This window comes from Dermacentor andersoni, chromosome 3 (genome assembly GCF_023375885.2).
Source record: "Dermacentor andersoni chromosome 3, qqDerAnde1_hic_scaffold, whole genome shotgun sequence".
In the NCBI taxonomy this organism is placed as follows: Eukaryota; Metazoa; Arthropoda; class Arachnida; order Ixodida; family Ixodidae; genus Dermacentor; species Dermacentor andersoni.
In genome coordinates this window covers 137,411,942-137,432,393 of record NC_092816.1, presented here as the reverse complement: position 1 = coordinate 137,432,393, position 20,452 = coordinate 137,411,942, and the positions used below count along the sequence as shown (strand labels likewise).

Below are 20,452 nucleotides of genomic sequence, written 5' to 3'. Positions count from 1 at the left end.
ACCAGCGATGCGAAGCAGGTGCGAACGAGTGTGTTTTGTCGGCGGTGTTATTGCGTGGCCGCTCTCAGTGTCGTTGTTGCACTTTCCTTTCATGGCTTTCAGCCTTGGTCATCGTTACGCGACGGAGAGAGAGAGAGAGAAAACAAGGGTAGGAAAGGCAGGGAGGTCAACCAGAACAGCATCCGGTTTGCTACCCTACACTGGGGGTGGGGGAAAGGGGAATAGAAAGAGGAAGAAAGGGAGAGAGGAAGCACTGAGTACGTGTGGGGGCGACACCATACGCAAGGACACTATAAACGGTCTGTTAAGCCCGTGCACTTCAAGTACCGCACTAGTGCACGAATCGCTTTTCGAGCCAGTGACGGGTGTGGCCACGGTCCGAGTATCTTTGACTCGGTGAAACATCTCGAGTCCAGTCTGCGTAAAGTTGCCCGCAGAGAGAGGCGTTGGACATCGTAGCGAGGGCAGGTACACAATAGGTGCTCGATGGTCTCCTCGCACCCACAGGAGTCGCACATCGGGCTCTCGGCCATTCCCATACGGTAGGAGTATGCGTTCGTGAACGCCACTCCCAGCCACAAGCGACACAACAAGGTTGCTTCGCCGCGGGGAAGGCTAGATGGCAGTTGTAGCCGTAGCGTGGGGTCCAGTTTACGTAATCTGCAATTTAGGCCACTTGAAATCCAGAGATCTTGGGATTTCTTACGCGCAAGTTGGCGAAGTTCTCTGGCAGCGTCCGACCTCGCCAAAGGTGTTGGACGCGTCTTGGTATCTTCGTGGGCACACCGGGCAGCCTTGTCAGCTAGGTTGTTGCCGACGATGCCACAGTGAGCAGGAATCCACTGAAATATAATGTGGTGTCCACTTTCCAGAGCATGGTGGTGCAGTTCCCTGATTTCAGATGTCATTTGCTCGTAGGTTCTGTGACGTAATGCGGACTTGATGCTGTGAAGGGCTGCCTTTGAGTCACAAAATACGACCCATTTCTCTGTAGGCTCTTCGGTGATGTACATCATAGCGGCATGGAGAGCTGCAAGTTCTGCCGATGTAGATGTAGTCGTGTGCGACAATTTGAATTTAACTGTAACGTTCTTGGCTGGAACGACGAATGCGGCAGTTGAGCTGGTAGGTGAGGTGGAACCATCGGTATATATATGTATGCGGTCATGATACGTCTGGTGCAGTAATGTGAGCGTAAGTTGCTTCAGAGCCGGCGATGGATGATTGGATTTTTTTGTGATTCCAGGAATAGCAAAATTCACTTGAGGCTGTCGCAGGCACCACAGGGGAGAGGAAGGCTTCGCCGCCGGTGTAAATGATGCCGGTATGTACTCATGATGAGCGCTAATAACTCGTGAAAAGGTCGCTTGAGGTCTCTCGGCTGGTAGGGAGGCCAAATGATGGTCGGGGATCCTTGACAGATGGCGAATGTGCGCTCTGAGAGAGTCGACAGCTACATGTGTCTGGATTGTATGGTCTCCTGCGATGGCGATTGTCGCTGCTGTTGAGGTGCACCTAGGCAGCCCTAAACACGTGCGTAGGGCTTGACCTTGTATGCTCTCCAAGGCGCGAAAGTTCGTCTTGCATGCATTTGACAATACTGGTAGGCTGTAACGAAGGAGTCCGAGAAACAAAGCCCTGTACAGCTGCAACATAGAATGGACTGGTGTACCCCAGTTTTTCCCGCATAGAAATCGGAAGACCTGAGCAATGGCGACTAGCTTCTTCTTCAGATAGACGCAGTGAGGGCTCCACGAGAGGTTGCGGTCAATGATGACGCCCAGAAAGCGATGCGTCTTAACATAGAGTACAGCTTGACCATTGATCGTAACAGGATACGATGACATTTGTTTCCGCGTAAAACCAAGTAATGCGCACTTTTCAGTAGACACACTGAGGCCTTGCTCTCGGAGATAAGAAGCCGTCATGGTTGCCGCCCGCTGAAGCCTGGCTCTTAGCTGAGGGCGAGTCACCGCAGAGGCCCAGATGCAAATGTCGTCGGCGTATATTGAGACATGTACTGTCTGCGGTAGGTAATCCGCTAGTCCTACCAGGACGAGGTTGAACAAAATAGGGCTCAACACTCCACCCTGCGGCACACCACGGCAGATGGAATGGTCTGAAGTTGGGCCGTCTTCGGTCTGTAAGAAAAAACGCCTCTCAGTCAAATAGTCCCGAATCCATTGATACATCCGGCCACCAACTCCAACAGCCTCAAGTGAGTTTAGTATTGCCTCGTGGGCGACGTTGTCGTATGCTCCTTTTATATCCAGAAAAAGTGCCGCAGATAGGCGCTTGAGGCTTTTTTGATTTTGGACCCATGTTACGATGTCGATGACGTTGTCGATGGACGTGCGACCTCGACGAAAACCTGTCATGGCGTCCGGATAGATGTTGAATCGTTCTAGGTACCATTCCAATCGAGCAAGAATCATTCTTTCCATCACTTTGCCGACGCAGCTCGAAAGCGCTATCGGACGATATGATGAGATCTCAAGCGGAGACTTTCCAGGTTTCAGAATGGGGATCAAGCGGCTCGATTTCCATTGTTTAGGAACGGCGCCGTTCTGCCAAGATTCATTGTAGTAGTTGAGCAGCTCATCACGTGCGTCATGTCCAAGGTGGCATAGGGCAGCATACGTGATGCCATCAGGTCCTGGTGACGAAGAACGCCGGCAGGTCGCCAACGCAGCATCGAGCTCTTCGAGTGAAAATAGCACGTTCATTTCTGGTACACGTGCCTCAGGGATGTCATTCAATGCTACGTCAGTAATGATGGCCACGGACCCAGCAACCCGTGCACAGAACTCTTCAGCCACTTGAAGTTCCGAGCGGAGTTGGTAGAGGGCCAGAGCAGCGAAGGGCTTCCTTTGATGCGGAGATGAGCGAAGACCCCTAACCGTTCTCCATATGTGCGAGAGCGATTTGCGGGGATCAAGCGACTGACAGAATGCTTTCCATCTCTTATCTTCCAATTTATCCATGCGACGCTGGACTTTCTTTTGTATGCGTCGTGAAGCCCTCAGATCCAAGACGGACTTCGTGCGCCGATACCTCCTCTCCGCTTGTCGGCGTGCTGCACGCAGCCTCTCCAGTTCCATGTCCAAGTCTGTTCGCCTTGTTGACCTTGGAAGCGAGCAGATGGATGTTTTCAATGCGACGGAAATGTTACGCGACGGAAATTGCCACATTCTCCGCCATCCTTTATGGCCCTCCTTTCGTGCGGTGATCTGCAGACTTGTGCGGGAGAAAGTGCGAGTCGATGTATGTATAAAGGAAGGGACACATCGATTCACCGTCAAGATGGGCTTTCGGAATGGTACTTGTGGAAACGTCCAGAGGAGTTTGGAAAGAGGTGTCTAAGTATTTGGAACAAACGTTAAGTTAGAGCGTAAGTAACCACTACAGTTGGCGACGCTTGCGGACTCAGAAATGAACGTAGGTGCTAGCGCAGGTCGTCTTTCAAACGCGGTGTGGATGCTGCGTACGCATGTCGTTTACAACTGAGGAGTCGGACGTTTCTAGAACGAGAAGAGGTGGAGTGGGTGGGAGGGTTGTATTATGCAGAAATTGGGAATGTGGAGACGTTTGGCGCTTCCGATTTTTCATGCGGCGTCATCATTCACCGTTGTGGATTCTTCATTATTCGCGTTATTTGTTGAAATCAGCTTGACCAAGCCCTTAACAGTGAATGTCAACGTTGTACTCGAGAACGTATGCCAGGACGAAGCGTGCTCTTTCATATGTCTAATCATTGCAAAATTGTATGCGCCACTTCCATCAGCAAGAAAACTTGCACATTAGTTTGAAATTAGCATTTAAGAGGCCTTTTCTTATCCTTCCCAAAATATAAGCCGTATAGGTGGCTTCATAACCAACCCGAGCTTTCTGCTCTCAGTTTATAAGCCCTTCCGTGCGCAAATGAAACCGCCGTTCACCGCAGTTTAGAACCGCACAGTATTGAAGGAAAACGTTAAATATTGGGCGAGATCACAAGGTAGCCCTAAACACGTGTTTGCCCTTCTAGTGAGCATGCGCATGCGCCTGAATCATGCATGACAGGTCACAATATGTGCTTGCAAACCACTTTAGGCTTGCACCCATTACTTTAAAAAAATTTTTTTTTCGAGGCCGTGTGTCTATCCTATCTCTTTATTACGCTTCGCCAGTACAGGGCAGCCAAGGGGAATCGCATGCTTTGCCCAACCTCCCTGTCTTTCCCTCAGGCTACACGCAATAATTATATCTCCCTCTCTAGAGGCAGCGCTATTTATTGCTGCCGCCATGTGTAACGAACGTGTATTCCAAATCCTTTCGTACATTAAATGTTATATTATGAAAAACTTGCTCACCGAAGATACTGCTATCCCAGAATCTTAGCTAAACACGAACAAGCACTAAATGGGAGAACAATATGGATAACAAATAAGTGAAATATTTAAAACATTTCCCAATTGCTTATAGTACACAGAAACTCAAATTGTATACTAAGAGTTTTACATGAAGCTGCAAAAGTTGCCAGTTCGGCCATTTTAGCAGTCGGCGGCGGTAATTTATCATGACTATACAGCATCGTGTCAAGGGTGTCAACGCAGAATCCAGCGGATCAAGAACTTACTTTGTTTGTCCTTCGCCATCCGGTGAACTCGAACGCGCAAAAGTAGGAACACATTCACTCACCGTTAGCATCTCTACGGCTAAGTTGCCTTACAGGTGTGGCCTCCAGCATAAAACAAAAGTAAAGCATTCTTTTCTAAGTTTCCCGTGGTTGTCACCATGAGATCATCTGCATTAGGCGCTCGCATCGAGGCACCTTAACACGCATGCTTTCTACAGACATGCAGGAGCACTAACGTTTCTCTTTATTTGTCTCGCGTACCATCAAACTGAAAATCAGTTGGTTGTGTTCGAACAGAAGCAACGGACATCTTTCGCGCTCGTCGTAAGACCGCACGCCATGACGGGAATAGGCGGTGTGGCGAAACGGTCGCAGCAAACCGGAAGTCTCACGACAACGGCTCCGCTCAAACGAGTTCCCGTGAGAAGCGACATGCGACTCGGCATCGGCCTCAGATATTTCCTGCTGCCATTACGCTCGTCTTGCTTATTAAGAACGCCATGTCGCCAGCAGCGCGAACTAATTCTCCTGTCACGCTAAGCAGACCACTCGCAGCATCAAACCAAATTAAAGAAGACGGGCGAAGAGCAGGAGGAGGAAGGGAAGAAGCGTAAGAAGAAGCGCAAATGGCCGAAAAGGAAGTGCAAGAAACCGGGCACATAAACGCAGCAATAACTTTCCAACGCGAATGCCCCCTCATTATTCCTTATCGCTTCATGGCGAGCGCGCGGAGTGCCGGAAGAGCTACGCGATGGGCGACCGCAGCGTAATCGACACTGTAAACACGGTGATGGTGAGCCGGCTGAACACTTTGTTACGCTCTCGATTTCACCTCCCCCCTCCCCCGCCCACCCAGGCGGCAGCCGATCACGCGGTGTTCGGAAGTGGCCGCAGCTCGCCTTTATATGCGGGCTATACAGCTGCTCGGATGTGCGTGCATTGTCTTAGCGGTCGGCAGTGCAACCCGCTGCCAGCCCTGCAATCGGCCTGTCAGGCAGCGCCCGGCCTCCCCGTCGATATAGCGGCTACAGCCCCGGCTGACGAGCAGCGACGGCAGCTGTCGCGTGCGCGGGCCGTACCTCGGTAATCGGACTGTCGAAGTGGAGTGGCACGCCACGCGCTTTTCATCTCCTATCAGGGTCGCCTAATTGCACGTCGCGTGAGCGGCGACGTAACGGAACGTCGCGTGATGGCGCGCTTCGAAGTGGAGAGAGAGAGAGAGAATCCGTTCGAACCTGTGCGACCGCCCCATAGGCGAGAACGTCTTCTGGTCTTCACTAAGCGGCTGTCAAGGCTCGGTTCGCTTTTCCTCGCAACACCCACGTTGTTCGCCGCTGTTTACGCCGTTTCTTTGTCTCTGGAAATGCGTACTTGACGTTGCTTACATCCTCTTACTCTTGACCCTAAAGCCTACTCAATAGGCGCGGAGCCAGGCTTGCGATTACATCAACTGGTTTCGTTTCACGGCCTACTCATTGTCCGTCTTTCGGGTTGCGTACAGTCTTCATCGCATGGTATGTTGTTGTTTATTAAATATAGACAAATGAGCATGTACGCTCCGTTAGAGCTCATTATACCAAGGCACAGTAAAGGAACTGACGCTACTCTTTTCCCCGCGTAAAAAGCACACACATACAGCAGCGACACCAACGTACTTCGCGCATACGTATACATACGTACACCTCATAGAGCAGTCACTGTCATAGCCTCTGTTGTAGCTGATATATGCGTTAGGGGATTCAGAAATCACCACCGACACAAGGGATAGTTAACTGCACCGCATAACTCTATAAACATTCTCTATAAGGAGAAGAATGATTGCACATAACGTTGTATTGAATAACGGATTGCTCAGTAAAGCCATATACGGTGACTGACTCGATGGTCGCTACATCCGTTTGCTGGCAAAAACGACCCCAATGTCTGGCGTTAACATCTCCTTGCATCATGTCAAGATGCTGCGTGCAAATGGTGCTACCAAGTCTCCTATTTCACTGGTACACGCGTTGTCCGTCGCAACACTGCAAAACCTTGGCAAGATATTTCGCAGGCTTCTTCTGCTTCTTTGCTAGCTACGTCGAAAAGACTTCTTTCTGCTCAGTTGTTTTCTGCTACGAAGCAGGTAAACACCAACGTATGTGGTCCAAGGCGCACTCGCCGAAGCTGCAACTATTATAGTTGCTCAATGTTGGAATGGCGGTAGCCATAGGGCCCAATACTGACCGCCGCGCCGCATAATGACGCGCTATAGAAGCTGCCCACGCATAACGAGCGCGGGTGATTGCCATTTGAAGCTTTCCACCACCCTCGCCATTCCAGTCCCTCTCCCACCACGTTACTCCCGCCAACTTCGTTCCATTAGCTGTGCAAATAGACCGGTACATCTTTCGAAGCGGCTCCGCAGAGGACGCGCCAACAAGTGAACTGCGAACCAACTAATAACATACAACCCGGAGTCCATATATACGCGCGCCAAGGAAATGTGTGGAAATGACGGCTCCCAAGACGCCGTGGAAACTCCGAAAGCAGTTTCGCATTGAGAGCGCTGCAGAAACCGTAACCCAGCCTTTTCAGAGAAGGGGCGAGGGCCGGGGAGGGGGGGGGGGGGGGCGAAAAGGAATCCTAAGCATGCAGCTGCGCACCTAAACGCATACATCAAGCGCGTACTATACTCCGACGGTTTGCGCGGAAAATGTTCAACCATTTTAGCTGCGAACGAGTTATACGGTTCTTCTTCGGAGAAGTTTCGTTGAAAAGACGTGGACTGTGTAGGAGGAACTCGGCTCGTAGTAATTACCCGGTTTTAGTTACCCGAAGCTTGACGCTGAAGGAGTTAAACGCGACATTAAAATCTTCCCAGCTCGTTTTTTTTTTTTTTAATCCGCAACTCGAGTTAGTCATGCATAGCGCCATTTATAGTTCAGGCGCACTCCTTGCGAATGCATGAAGTGGGACTTTAGCGGCCAACTTCAGTCTCCCATACGGTGCACAGGCGGCTGGTGTACTAACGCGGCCAAGTTAGCGCAAAGTGAGGCACCTGCATGTTGAACGATGTCGAGCGGAACAATCTTCTTAACAGACCGTCTAACGGACCGTTAGCTTTCTAGATTAAATCGCCGACCAAAACGTCAACACAACAAATGAATGCACGAGACATCAGAACGGCTCAACAAGACGTCCAGCTAGGCAGAAAACAAAACAACGTTGGAAAGACTGGGACGCTAACTAAAGCAGGCTCCGGTAACCTCCTCTTCGCTGGATGGAGGGAATAATGGAGTTGAAACGAAATAGTGAGAAATGGGAAAGAGGCGGTAAGGATACGCAGGCAAGCCTCTGCGGAAGCGCCCAGAAATCGTCACAGCCCATCACGTACTTACCCTTGGTGCTGTCTAGCAGTGCATAACCGACTGCGAAGGTTTTCGCAGAATGGAATGCCATGAAGCTAACGTTTGCTAGCGACTTCGCAAGCAGTTTGAAATTGGTTGCCGCCGTTACATATAGTGACCGCACTCAGAAGAAAAGAAAAGCGCCTTGCGTATACCTGGTTCCTTTAGTGTCCTACTCACTGAGCGTTTCAGTTATATAGAGCGAATGTCTTAACTACAACAAAACTTCGTTTCGATGAGGCACCTGGCCATGATGCAGTAACTTTCGCGGTCTAGTGCGTACGAAAAACAAACTAGCACAACACAAACCTTCCGCCAGCATGGGGGTAAGGTTTGGTTTCGCCAGCACCGGTGGAAAAACCGTAATTGATTGTATACCTCGCTGCATAGCATAATAGCTTCCAAGATCGGACAGCGAGCACTCGAGCGTTCCGAGGTCGTGCATAACGTATTTTCATATGGCGATCACTAGAGGGAAATCCGTCGCTGCAGAAGTGGGGTGCTAGATTGCTTCAGCACGGGAATGGTAGATGAGAGTACGGAGATTTGCAATGACGTCGTCCTTCTGGCGTCAAAGGCGACTTTGTTTATTCTTATATTAATCAAATTGCACATTCTTTAATATCTCGAACACGTCGTAGAAGAATGATCAGCCACTTGAAACCTCTAATTCCTATAATTTGACGGTTTTTGGAAGGCTACGAATGAAGATTACGTCATAGGATGCTACAAAGGAAAGCAAATACGAGGGTGAATCAGAGAGTCTTTGCCCCTACTTTTTAAAGCGAAATTGCGGCTGTAAATGCAAAGTGAACATATTCATTTCCAGCGGTGGACCTTTCTTGACCCGGCCTGGCATTATCTATCGGTAGCTCCGCGGCAAGGCGCTGCTGTAAGTTGTTGAATGGCGGTTGTGCGTCGCATGTCCACGGCGTACGAGCAACGACGTGTAATAGGAGGAGGAGGAAATAAAGAGGAAAGGCGGGGATGTTAACCACACATGCGTCTGGTTGGCTGCCCTACTATGTGGAACGGGAACGAGAGAATAGAAAGATAAGATAGAGAGAGGAGGGAGGGAGGGAGGGGAAGGAAAGCCTCGGTGAACGAAGTGTGATAAGTTTTCTGTGGAGCAAGGGACGAACGGAACCCACAGGGAACTGCAGCCCACGTATGGGGAAAGCTGTCTCGCTTTTGAGAAGTGTAAGGTGATGTTGTTGTGAGTTTGCAAAGGCCGTGAAGTCTGACCGTGGTTGTACAGTCAGTTTTAGTGCTGAAACGGGACAAATTACTGAACCGGTGTGGGGACCATGCGGAAAAATAGTGTAAGGTACGTAGAATAGTACGTACATATGTAATTACTTGAGTCTACCTTCTACCTTATCTTGGGTAATAAAAAATAGGGGCAATGACTTTCTGATTCGCCCTCTTACGTATGCATGTATGGCATTTCTTAGGGAACAACAAGATGTTTCAACACTCGAACATGTCGTGTTGACATATTCACAGTATATTACCTCACAAGTTGTATTAGTCGTGAACGCAAAACAAACGATCGTAATTGGCGCGGTGCGGCTAACACACAACGCAGCCGAACCGCAAAGACGAATAAAAAACACCGCAATACCATCTTTCGATGAATTCATGCCGAATCGTAAAAGAAGTTCACGTAAAACCGGTGATAACCGTAGCGGCCGAATGCGTTTAGCGGCAGATTTTCCATCGATAATCTCAGCGTGAAGCTGTATGACGCATAAGGACAAATACATTTTTCTTCGCATGTCGCCATTGCGAGCGTGCAGCCGATGCTGACTTAGTTCGCTCGTGCTCTCTGCCGCAAAGGTCGTCGTTCTCGGTGCCCGGTTGAGAGACCCTGTTGAACTGTTTGATACATTTGCCGGCGCTTGCCTTCACTGGGCTATTATTTGGCTGTCCTTTATGATGGACGACTATCGCCGTCCATCATAGGTGGCAAGAAATATTTAGAAAATATATAGCGGCGAGAAATATTTAGCTCGCTGGTCTCTCCAGAATGACAAATTGCAGAGTGAACGGAACCATGACACGAAGTGATGTGAAGCATTTCTAGTAATGAAGCGCTTAACTGTATCACACGCGATGGGCTTTATTTTTTTCGCGACACAGACTATGGCGAATTGTTCGACGAACCTGGGCTCTATATAGGCATTGGTTCCTCTATTGCTTGCATATTTCAGTTATTAATCAGCCAATAATAGCTCCGCAAACAGAAATACTGTTTCAGGTATCCTTCGGCTGACGGTAATGAGATGTACTTGGATATCATCACCGAGTGTGGGATTAAAGCAACTTTCCCGCTCAAGAGATCTAAATAAAGGCAAGCCAGCCGTTGCTCGCAGCAACCCTCTGGTTCAATAGGCTGCGGAGGTAGACCTGCTCTGCGGCGTTGTGTTATTGACGCAGGTTTTCGCGACCGTTGAGCTAGACAAGTGATGTGATGCACGCTCGCGACATGCGCGAGTAGGCAAACAAAAATACATTTTCTATCCTCTTCACTGACTCCAGCTCCCACAAAGTACATGTGCTCAGTCACCCGTTCCAATCAGTCCCAATTCTTCTTTTTTCTTTTTTTTTCTCTCTCTCTCCTGCCGCCTACAACTCAGTGGTTCCAAGCTTCCTACTATGGCTTCCCGCACTGCTGCATCACGCATTTCATTCGTCCTTCTCGTTCGTTATGTCCATAATAAGTGCTCAAGCGTTTACCTGCAGGTATTCCGAGCGATGTACTATAGAAAAGGAAAGGAGGGCGAGGAAAAAGTGGCGGTAGCTCCCAACATTGGATGCTCTCTAAACGGGCTTCCAGAAACTCGCGGAAGTTCAGAAATGGTCCGCCTCTGGACCAATCGCGAGGCCGCTTGGCGCCACTTATTGCTGAGAACACGCGCGCACGCGCGCATCTACTTTGCTATAGGCGAAATGACACTTAAGCCCAAGCGACAGTGATGGCAATAACCAGAGTTAGATAGAAAGACGAGAGAGGGAAAAAAATAAACATTACGAGGCAGAGACAAAAGGACGCGGAGGCCATAAACGGGCCACCGATGCTAATGGTGCCTCGACCTACAACCATTAAGCGCCCGATAACGAGCCCAAGGCGTGCGGCGCGATTCCGCGTTACGCCCGGAGGAGGGGAGTAGGCATTCCAGAGCTCTCTTTTTTCTCTTCCGGCAGCGCATAACTCCCTCCTTTCCCTTTTTCCTCCACATTCTCCAGTATCGCTCATTTTCTTCCTGCGTATCAATCCAGAAACGGGGCGCATGGGTTCTCAGTAGAACAGCTCCTCGCCTTCCTTATCACTCGCTTTCTTTGTTTTACTTTTTTTTCGTGTGTGTGTGTGAGACACAACGTATAGTGTCTGGTAAGAGCCTCATAGGCACAACAAAGAATCCGCATCGATAACTTCGTGTTTCGTCGGTTAAGCGCACTGGTTAACCGCGCAAGCGGGTTCGTACGCTCGCCCGTTTGTTCTTCTTTTCGTAAATGTTGAAAGCTTGTCTGTCCTTCACTTCGGGGCGATTAATGTCGCAGCCGTGGAATGCGATTTTAAGGGAAAAACGAGCAAAACGCGTCATTGTTCCGATCGTAGGGCACTGCGTGCTGCATAGCGTTGTCGAAGCACACGGGCTAGGGTTAAATACGCACTCGACTCACTATGGAACTTCGCATGTGGTGCTTCCACGGTGAGCCTTACTTAGCCCGATCGATCTTCTATCGCGTTACACAGTTTTCCAAATGGGCCCGCGGCAGCCGTAATCTAAATATTTTCTTCTCTTTCCTGTGTCAAGTGAGCAAGACAATCTGCTTCGGTAACAGGATCCCTTGGAACAAGGATGAGGAGAATAGGAAGAAGGACATCGGTAACCTCCTCCGGTGTTTCAAAGTAGTGCGCAGACGTATCAGATCTTGTCATACGTCATATCGCGCAGGTCTTTTGCAATCGAACCCTTGTATGATGTCGGCTGCCTTCGCGAGATTTGGATTTATGACTATTTTAACCATTGCCACCACGCTGATTGCCGATGAGTCGGCCAGTCACTGATTTTATTCTTATTTTATGGCTTTCGTGATTTGAGTTTGCCTTCGTTGAATTGGAAATTCCGTAGGCTACGTAGTTGTCCGGGTATTCTAGACTGGCATTTGCCATATGCGGGAGCGGGGTCAAGAAAAGAGGGGCGAGGAGGGGTAATTAAGAACAGAAGAAAGCATGATCAAATTAGTAGGTGAGTAATCAGCGTTAGAAATCGCTTCAATGAAAATGTAATTTTACTACGATTTCCGTTTAAATCCTAGGCGAGAACGCCAGAAGAGGCCATCGCGTTCCCCCTTTGCACGCTTTAATCGCCGGGGTAGGTTATTATCTGGAACACCCCTCGACGTAGCTCGACGACTTCCGGCGTGCCGCGCTATACACCGTGATCGCGCGATCGTATAGACACCACCTCCCTTGGCTTGGCTTGATCTCACCAGCACACATCTGTTAGTCATTACCCCGCTCCTGCTGGTCACGCCCGCCGCTCACGGCTGAAGTTCGGCGCCGATTTCGGGTTGGGGCGAAGTGCTTGGCAGCAATTAGTCCCGCACGTCCGGGGTGAAAAGCTTAGCCCAAGGCTTTGCCAGGGGTTCCCGCCGTCCGGCACCTGATCGACTGTGGCGACCTTGCCGTTTCCGCATGCGGTGTTAACAGACGCACCGAGTCCCTTTGTTCCGGGAAAGGAACGCGCCGCGATTTCACGGAGACGCCCGCGCAATCGTGACTGCGTCTTGTGCGAACTCGACCGGTTGGTGATGCTCGCCGGTTTTTGTTTCCACGCCAGCACCCAAATGGCGCTCAAATTACGGTCAACGTGCTGGCGTGTCGAATCGAAGTCGACTTTTTTTTTTTTTTGCACTTATATTCAAGGCTACCGTCTTTTTCTGTTGTGGTTTCCAAAGATATGTTGGTCTTAGACGCCGAAAAATAAAATTGGCAACTTAATGCTCAAAAGAGGGGAGCAGGACAAGGACGGTCTGATGGGCTTTTGGAAGCAAAATCGTTTATTCCTTTTCTATTTTTTCAAGTCTTCTCAAGTTCATGTCAACAACTTCTAAAGAACTTCAACGTAATCACTCGCGTGCAGGTTAATCAAACAGCAATATTCAAAGAAGCGACGACTCTACGAGGTTTATTCTCGACGCAATACCAATTTCTCTGCCTCTGTGGCAGAGGCAAGCAAGACCTTGTCCCCACTACCCTACTTTTCCTTTCTTGCGTGTGCTACTTTTACGAGGCACGGAAGCAGCAACTCTAACGGAACTGCACCTTTGCCGGGCATCATATACCCACAGACCAAGTAACAATATCTCCAGCTGTGTTCATCGAATGAATTCTGCTAAAACTGAAAGGTATAGAAACACAACGCATGTTCAAGGACACTAACTACCTTTTCTTTAATTAACATTGAAATCAGCACCACCGTTTGCAATACGCCATGGCAGTTTTCTCATCGATAGTAAACTGTAGCTGTCTCGTGGCACATGCAAGACGGATTCTCCGCCGCAGAAAATATAACGTGTTTTGATCGTTAACACTCCCAGCTTGCAGCTGTTTTCCTCTGCGCACAGTTGCGTGTTGAAAATGTCGTCATCAACACCCTTAAATTCCGGAATGGTTAAATGTTAGAGAACCACTACCTCGAGGCCTTGAGGTGTACAGCTAATTATTCCATAATGACTGGTTGTACGCGCTCGCAAGGCTAGCGCTTGCATGGTGCGGATTCCTTCTCCAGGATGCAGCGAGTGCTTCTATCTTCGGTATGAATGAAATCTTAGATCTGTTTCGTTGATGTTCTAGCTTATTTCAATCCCGCGTTTCACACCTGCAGACTCGTCCATTTCTCGATGCGGTGGAACGCCCGCTCAGTCCTTTTTAGTTCGTGCACCGTGGAGATGTAACACAACCATAGGCTTAGCCCTTGTGGCTCGACCTCATGGTGCTTTCGCGTCGGGCGCACCCAGCTTCTGTGCCCTAGTAATTTTCATTTCCAGAACACGCGCAACGCTCACCATTTCGCACGTTCTCGCAGCGCATGTCATTTAGGTGAGCCACATGCGTCTCGAAACGTGGGAATTCCTCCGGTACGGACAAAGAGCGTCATAATCACCATTACACGCAATGCTGTGAGCGTGTGCGATTCCGAGCGTTGCAAGCTCGCGGGTATGCGAGCGTCTGTGCGTGCGTGTGTGGGCGTGCATGTTCGAGCGCATTCCTGTACATGTGTGTGCATGCAGGCTTGTGCGTGGATGTCTTTTTGCATGCGCGTGTACACGTGTTTACCTACGTACATCCGCACATGTCTGTACGTGCGCGAGCACGTGGCACCTTGGCGGCTTAACACCGAACGCGTCAGTGCGCGCTACCACTTATAAATTCGGTGCCTTTGAATAAATACTACGTGCCGGCGGCTATTTTAAGGTCGCTGCAAACGTCTTGAACGCCTGGTTCGTACTCCACGAACCCGAAGGCACCGCTTCGCAGCAACTTGATTCAGCAGCCGGTCCCGTTGGGCCAACAGGTGGCCGTCATTTATTACGCTCGTCGTATCCCATTTCCACGACACCGTTTTCGTTCCGCGCCGATGTTAAGAAACCGCCTTAAATTTCTCTGGGTTTCTCTTTTTTGCGTTTGCTATTATCCGGCTCATACCCCGCTCCGGAACGACTGTTCACTCGCTGTTCGGTGCATTGTGTCCGAGCGTGCCGACGTGTGCGGATATCCCGAACGAACTGCTCCTTGCAACAGCGACCAAGTGAACTGTGGAAAGTCAGTACAGTTGCCGATAGCACGCAGGCGTCATTGGCTTTTATTGACAGCCGTTGTGGAGAGCTAAACTATTTTTTTCTCCGAATGGGCCATCTCGAAGCAGCGTGTAGAATAAAGTCTTCACGACTGGTGGAGAAATAAACCTAGAAAATATAGGCAGGTACTCAAAAGCAATAAGCATTACGAAACTGAAGTAAACAGAAGGCACCGCGGATACGCAATTATTTTTGTGAGCGGGTCACTGAGGAGAAAAAGGAGGAATAAATGGTGAAAGCATCTAAACTTCCCCCCTTTTTGTGCCAACCGTCCAATTCCTGGCCGATCCCCGACGGTGGGTATGTGCTACATGTGCATAAGAACAACAGCAACAATGTATACAGGGCTGCTGCTTCAAGGGAGGCGCCACAAACAGCGTGCGGAAAAAAGCAAGTGACTAAAACATGGTCTTGGCTTGTAGCGCGAAGTGAACACAGACACAGAAAGGAGCAGACTAAAATAATTTAAGGAATAAAAAATAAAAAATAAAGCGATAAAGGTCGGCTTGAAATGGATGGCGAGACGCTTATTCGAGCAACCTGTCGTAACTTAGATCAGCCTTCTTCCTTTTCCTAAGCTTTCTTTTTCACGCGAGTGGATTGTCGTCTATCAAGCATTGTATTTCTCGCATTACATATTCTTTTTTCTTTCCATTTCCATAAATCTCTTCTTGAAAAGGCCGCAGTTGCACGGCCAGAACCTGTAAACTCAGTTTTCATATCAAGAAATGAAGTTATAACAGCAGCAGCAGAAGCAATACCACCAGCAACAAAAAAAGATCTAGACTTCTAGGGCATAGAATTGATGGCCGCATTTTCGTCCTACGTGATCGCAATGTTTTTCTAATAATGGTCCCACCAAAGTGGTAGCAACCGAACGTGTGTGACCAGGCCAACGCCGCGCATACGGCGAAAGAGTGAAATTACATACCAACGGTGTTTGCATTATGCTTTTTTCTGTACAAAGTACTTTTTTGTTGCTTAAGTGCGCATTATCACTGACATAATTGACACTTTTGAAAGCACATGTGTTCATCTCGGAGTGTGGTGCCGCGAACTATACTTCATTATGATATTGGTACATACGGGCAGGTGCCACCGAAGAAAAGAAAAAGGATACAATGAAAGTTTAGAAAAATTACACAAATTAAGGTGCTCCAATTCAGTCTCCCAACTTCAACGGCCTCGCATAATTAAATAGAACGGCGTTGTTATACTCCAATACGCATCAATTAAATATGGGTAAAAGACTAAAAAGTGCCAAGACCCGCAAGAACAGGTTTCAAGTGGCTCCAGCTGAAAAGCGCTGCCTACGCAACATTCAAGTCTTTTCCAATATAAAGAGATAGAGACAAAAGGGAAGGAAAGACAGAGAGGTTAGCCGGCTGGCTAAGCTGTGCTGGGGAGAAGGGTATGGGAATAAAAGTTGAAAGAAGAAAAATTCAAGTGAGTCCGATGCAGTTTTCATCAAATTCTATAGGCTCATCAGCCACATTACGCAGTGCAAGGCCACATGCTTACGCAACACGTTGCGCCCGCAACGCAGGCTCTTGCCGTATCTACCAGAGGCCATGCGACCGGAACAAGGGGACAGCGAAGGACACGTCGCAACCGCTGCTGTATGCGTAACAGTACAACCAGTGCGGCACCTTTGTTCGTAGGGCGCACTCCGGGTAACCTACTTTTCTGTAAAATGACACTTTAACTGCGACGCCGGCCAGCGACACGGGCCGATCGGCCGAACGCATTTCTTTCTCCCGCGCGCGCGCGCCCGTCTTCGCAGGGCGTGGTTCCCAAGGCCGCCCGCAGGCACGGCGCAGTGGGGACACGCGCGATAATTAGGCGCGTCTCCCACCGGCGTCGATGAGATCGCCAACCTTTCCCTCTCTGACATTTCTCGCATGGTCTCCTCTCCCCTTGTCTAGCCATATCGTCGTTGTCTCTCTCTCTCTGTCCGAGAGAGCGTCGAACGTAATTTGCGTCGTCCAATCGACGTCTGTGACGGACGAGCATCCCTTCAGCTGACAGCAGGAGGAATAGGAAGGAGGTTGCGCAACCCGCCGCACCACGGCATCGCGAGTCGTGTGCTACTGCACTATAACGGAAGCAGGCTGTAGCGGCAGCATGCGGGTGTTGCGAACTCAACTCGGTCGGCTACTCCTGACGAGCGGCGACCAGCAACGACGGGCCACTGGGTAGCAGCGGGAGCTTGAGAGGAGGAGGAATCCGTCCATTGTTTCGCGGACAGCCGAGAAGGAGGTAGATCGAGGGGGAGGGGCGGGGGAGTCGAGAAAGTTGCGCACAGTCGGTATGCGTACACTCCGCTTGGGTACGACGGCGCACACTCAACTACTTTTCGCGCTCCAAGCGGACTTGTTATAACAGCCGATTCTTTCTTTAAAGCCTCGGTGTTTTGATGGAATTTGCGCTCTCCCGGTCTTTTTATTACTCGCGTTCAGTCGGCTTGCTCGCTCGCTAGGCAGGCGGTTACTTCGCCCGATAGCCTGGTTCTCTTATTTCGTCACAGTCCGCAGCCTTTCTCTATATTGCGCAGCATTAAAGTGAGAAAAAAAAAAGAAGTGAAAAAAAAAAATACGGGGTATGCAAACTCTCGGACCGCTGATACATCGAGGTCACGCGAATTATCGCTTTGCCGGGCGCTCGCTGGGCGCAACCGCGCAGGCCGCCAGCTGCTGCGGAACGCGGAACACTTTCCCACATTGCGCGCGCTCGTGTGATCCGGAGTGGTACGCGTACAGGAGCAACGTCATCGAAGAGCGCGTGCAGCGGGGACACTTACGTACGCAGAAGTTGATCGCTCGTCGCGTTATATCGCCATTATTATTAGTGAAACTGCATTACGTACCGGTCTGCTTAAAGAGCCTCTGCGATAACCGTCTTCTGCTCGTGCTCCCGAGAGCATTTGGGTCAATAGAGGTTGCTCCTTTCCGTGCCATATTGTTGGCGGTTCGGTGGTTGTTGCGTGCGCTGTCCGGCAATTCGAAGATTCCGCGTGAGCGCCGCTCGGACATAAGGTCCGTTAATGTTCTTCCGTCTTCTCTCATTGTTTCTATGAAAAAACGAATACAGCAGTTGAGCGCGTAATGTAAGGGCGGTCCCCTGAGTACGTGTAGTGCTTTGAAGTATATACTTAGCTCGAGAAATCGAGATGGTGCCCTAATTGCCATCAAAGGAAAAACGTGTTTGTTTTTGTTTGATGCTGTTCGCCACTGTGCGCTTGCTGATGCGTGACTCAATTTGGCATAGAACCTTTCTCCAAGTGCGCCTTGCTCGTTTACGGCTAACTGCGGTCGATCAAGCGGTATAACAAGCTTAGGTTAGCGACAGTGATCGACCCCGGAAGGCCATTGCTACTCGCATACATTTAGACGCAGCGTTGATCGCACCGGAGACTGCACGTTAAGTAACTGCCCGATATGCGGGCCTTATATAATAACGACCAGTAATTGCCATGGCGAAGTGCTTTAAGATATGCTTTCAGATCACTTGCCCAGAATGGTTCATTCGTCCGTCATGTTCATGCTTTTCTTTTCCTTTTTGTTGCTGTTTTTCCTGCATTTTCTTTTTTCCTTCATCCGAATCATCTGGAGAAGCATGCCTATCACACGGCCAGGTCAGCATCTCTAGCTGTCATTTTAGTTTCCCTTCCCTCTCTATGTCTCTCACTTAGTTGATGTGGGACTGGACCAATCTCTGCGGCCCTTCTCGTTGCTTGACATACTCGAGTCATTTTCGTAGCGCGCTTGGTACAAAGACGCGATCAAATATTGTGGGAGCTATAAGATTTAATATCATCGTAATGAGTACGGAATGTTCCTTCAGGCTTTCGTAGCGACACTCCGTGACTTATTTCACGAACCGCTGCACACTTGCGACCCACATACATGCTTATGATGCATCTAAGTACAGAGAGCAGCGAGTGTTGTGAAACTGAGACCCAATTCCGGTTGAACGACGTAGCTATATTATAAGCCGTTTTTATGTGCAGACATGGAAGTAACGTGATATTTTTTTCTTTTTTGTTTCTGCGACGAAAACGTGCCCTTCTGACCACACTATACAAGATCAAAGGAGAGAAAGTTGGGCGAGTTGGTATGGCTGCACTGTGAATTATAAAAGCGCGAACAGACGGACAAAAGAAACACACAAAGAAGTCGACGATACAAGCACTGTGTCACAATAAATGTAACGTTCAAGTCGGCGCGCCTGTGTTCATCGCCTATGTGTTCCGTCTGTTAACGCTGTTACACTTCATAACGAAATATGCAAGAATATAACTGTGATTTATCGAAAGAGCAGTTGGCTATTACAATCGCAACTTCATATCTATCTCGGTGGTAGTAGGTATTCCGAGTACAGTATGCTGTATTTAGCGCTAGCATTTCTCTCATCAGCTTAATAGCATTCACAGGTGAGCCAGAGGTAAAGACAAGTCCTGCGCACGAATGCAACGTTCTTTACCTGGAAGTGCACATGCCCCGAAGGCGTTATAGACAGGTTGCCGCTAAAATTCAGGTGGTTCCACAACAAACGCATTCAACGTATCTGTCGATCCATTCCTACGACGTGCGACTGAGAGTTATAAGGTATGGAACCGTTTGGAGAAACAAATGTTAGTGTTCGCGCCTGTCCTACACACTGAAGTTCGACGGCTTTCACAGGTACGTTTTCCAGATCAGCTGCTCATTATACCGTAAAAACGCAGACGCTTTCACGAATGATTTCTTGTACTTTGGTCATGTACGGTATAATATCCAGCAAGTTTCTGTCAGCACACGTCTAGGAGATTGCGCGCCGAGCGTGGCCGCTCTGAACCGTTCAGAGCCGTTTTGAACCGGCTGCACCGTTCGGCTTTCTAAGCGAACGGGGAAGAGCACCTCTCAGGGCGGCGCATCCGGTTCATCCTTGGCGATCGCGCTCATCGGCCCTCCGCATCCTCTGCGGACTGAAACGTCACGGCGAGACTCGGATCGAGACTCGTCGTGTTCCGCGGAGTACAATCCAGCCGTGGGGGCACAGGAAACACGGTGGGCCGATGCCTCTGCCGCCGGCGATCCGACTCACTCGGGCGACACGCGCTGAAGATTGAAGAACGGGGGCCGACGACCCGAGCAAAAATCAGCGCTGGCCACACTCACCCAAGAACACATGGCAGCGGTGAGTCGTCTCTCTCTCCTCCTCCCGTCGGTCGAGTGCGTAAAGGTCCACCAGCACCGGCACAAGGAGCGTGCACAGTCGAACAGATTACCCAGCGAGAGTCACTACAGTTTTGCGGCCGGTCGGGGGCCGCCAAAATGCATTTATACCGCAATCGCCCTCCCCTTTACTCTGGGCGGCCAGACCACGGTAGCGGCCGTCACGTGACGAGCGGGATTTCTTTTCGCGTTGCCTGGCCTGCCGCTGTGGGCCCTCGCCACTTTCGCTTGCCCACTGCCGCCCAAGTCGCCCGCGCTCCCTCGTCTTTTTTAACACTGCGCTTTTCTCCCCTGCCCGCCTCCCCCTCGAGCCCCTCTCGGCCCGTGGCGTCTGCGGGTGCGCGGTCGCCGTTCGCCGCCGA

At 49.9% G+C, this 20,452-nt stretch overlaps 1 protein-coding gene across 1 annotated transcript in view; it reads right to left on the bottom strand.

Moving 5' to 3' along the window:
* Positions 1-20,161, bottom strand: part of LOC126525175 (uncharacterized) — an 89,999-nt gene extending 69,838 nt beyond the window's left edge. The window contains exon 1 of the mRNA XM_050173227.3: positions 20,034-20,161. Within this exon, the coding sequence (XP_050029184.2) occupies positions 20,034-20,045 (12 nt within the window). The 5' untranslated portion in view covers positions 20,046-20,161. The remainder of the gene's footprint in view (positions 1-20,033) is intronic.
* Positions 20,162-20,452: the final 291 nt, after the last annotated feature.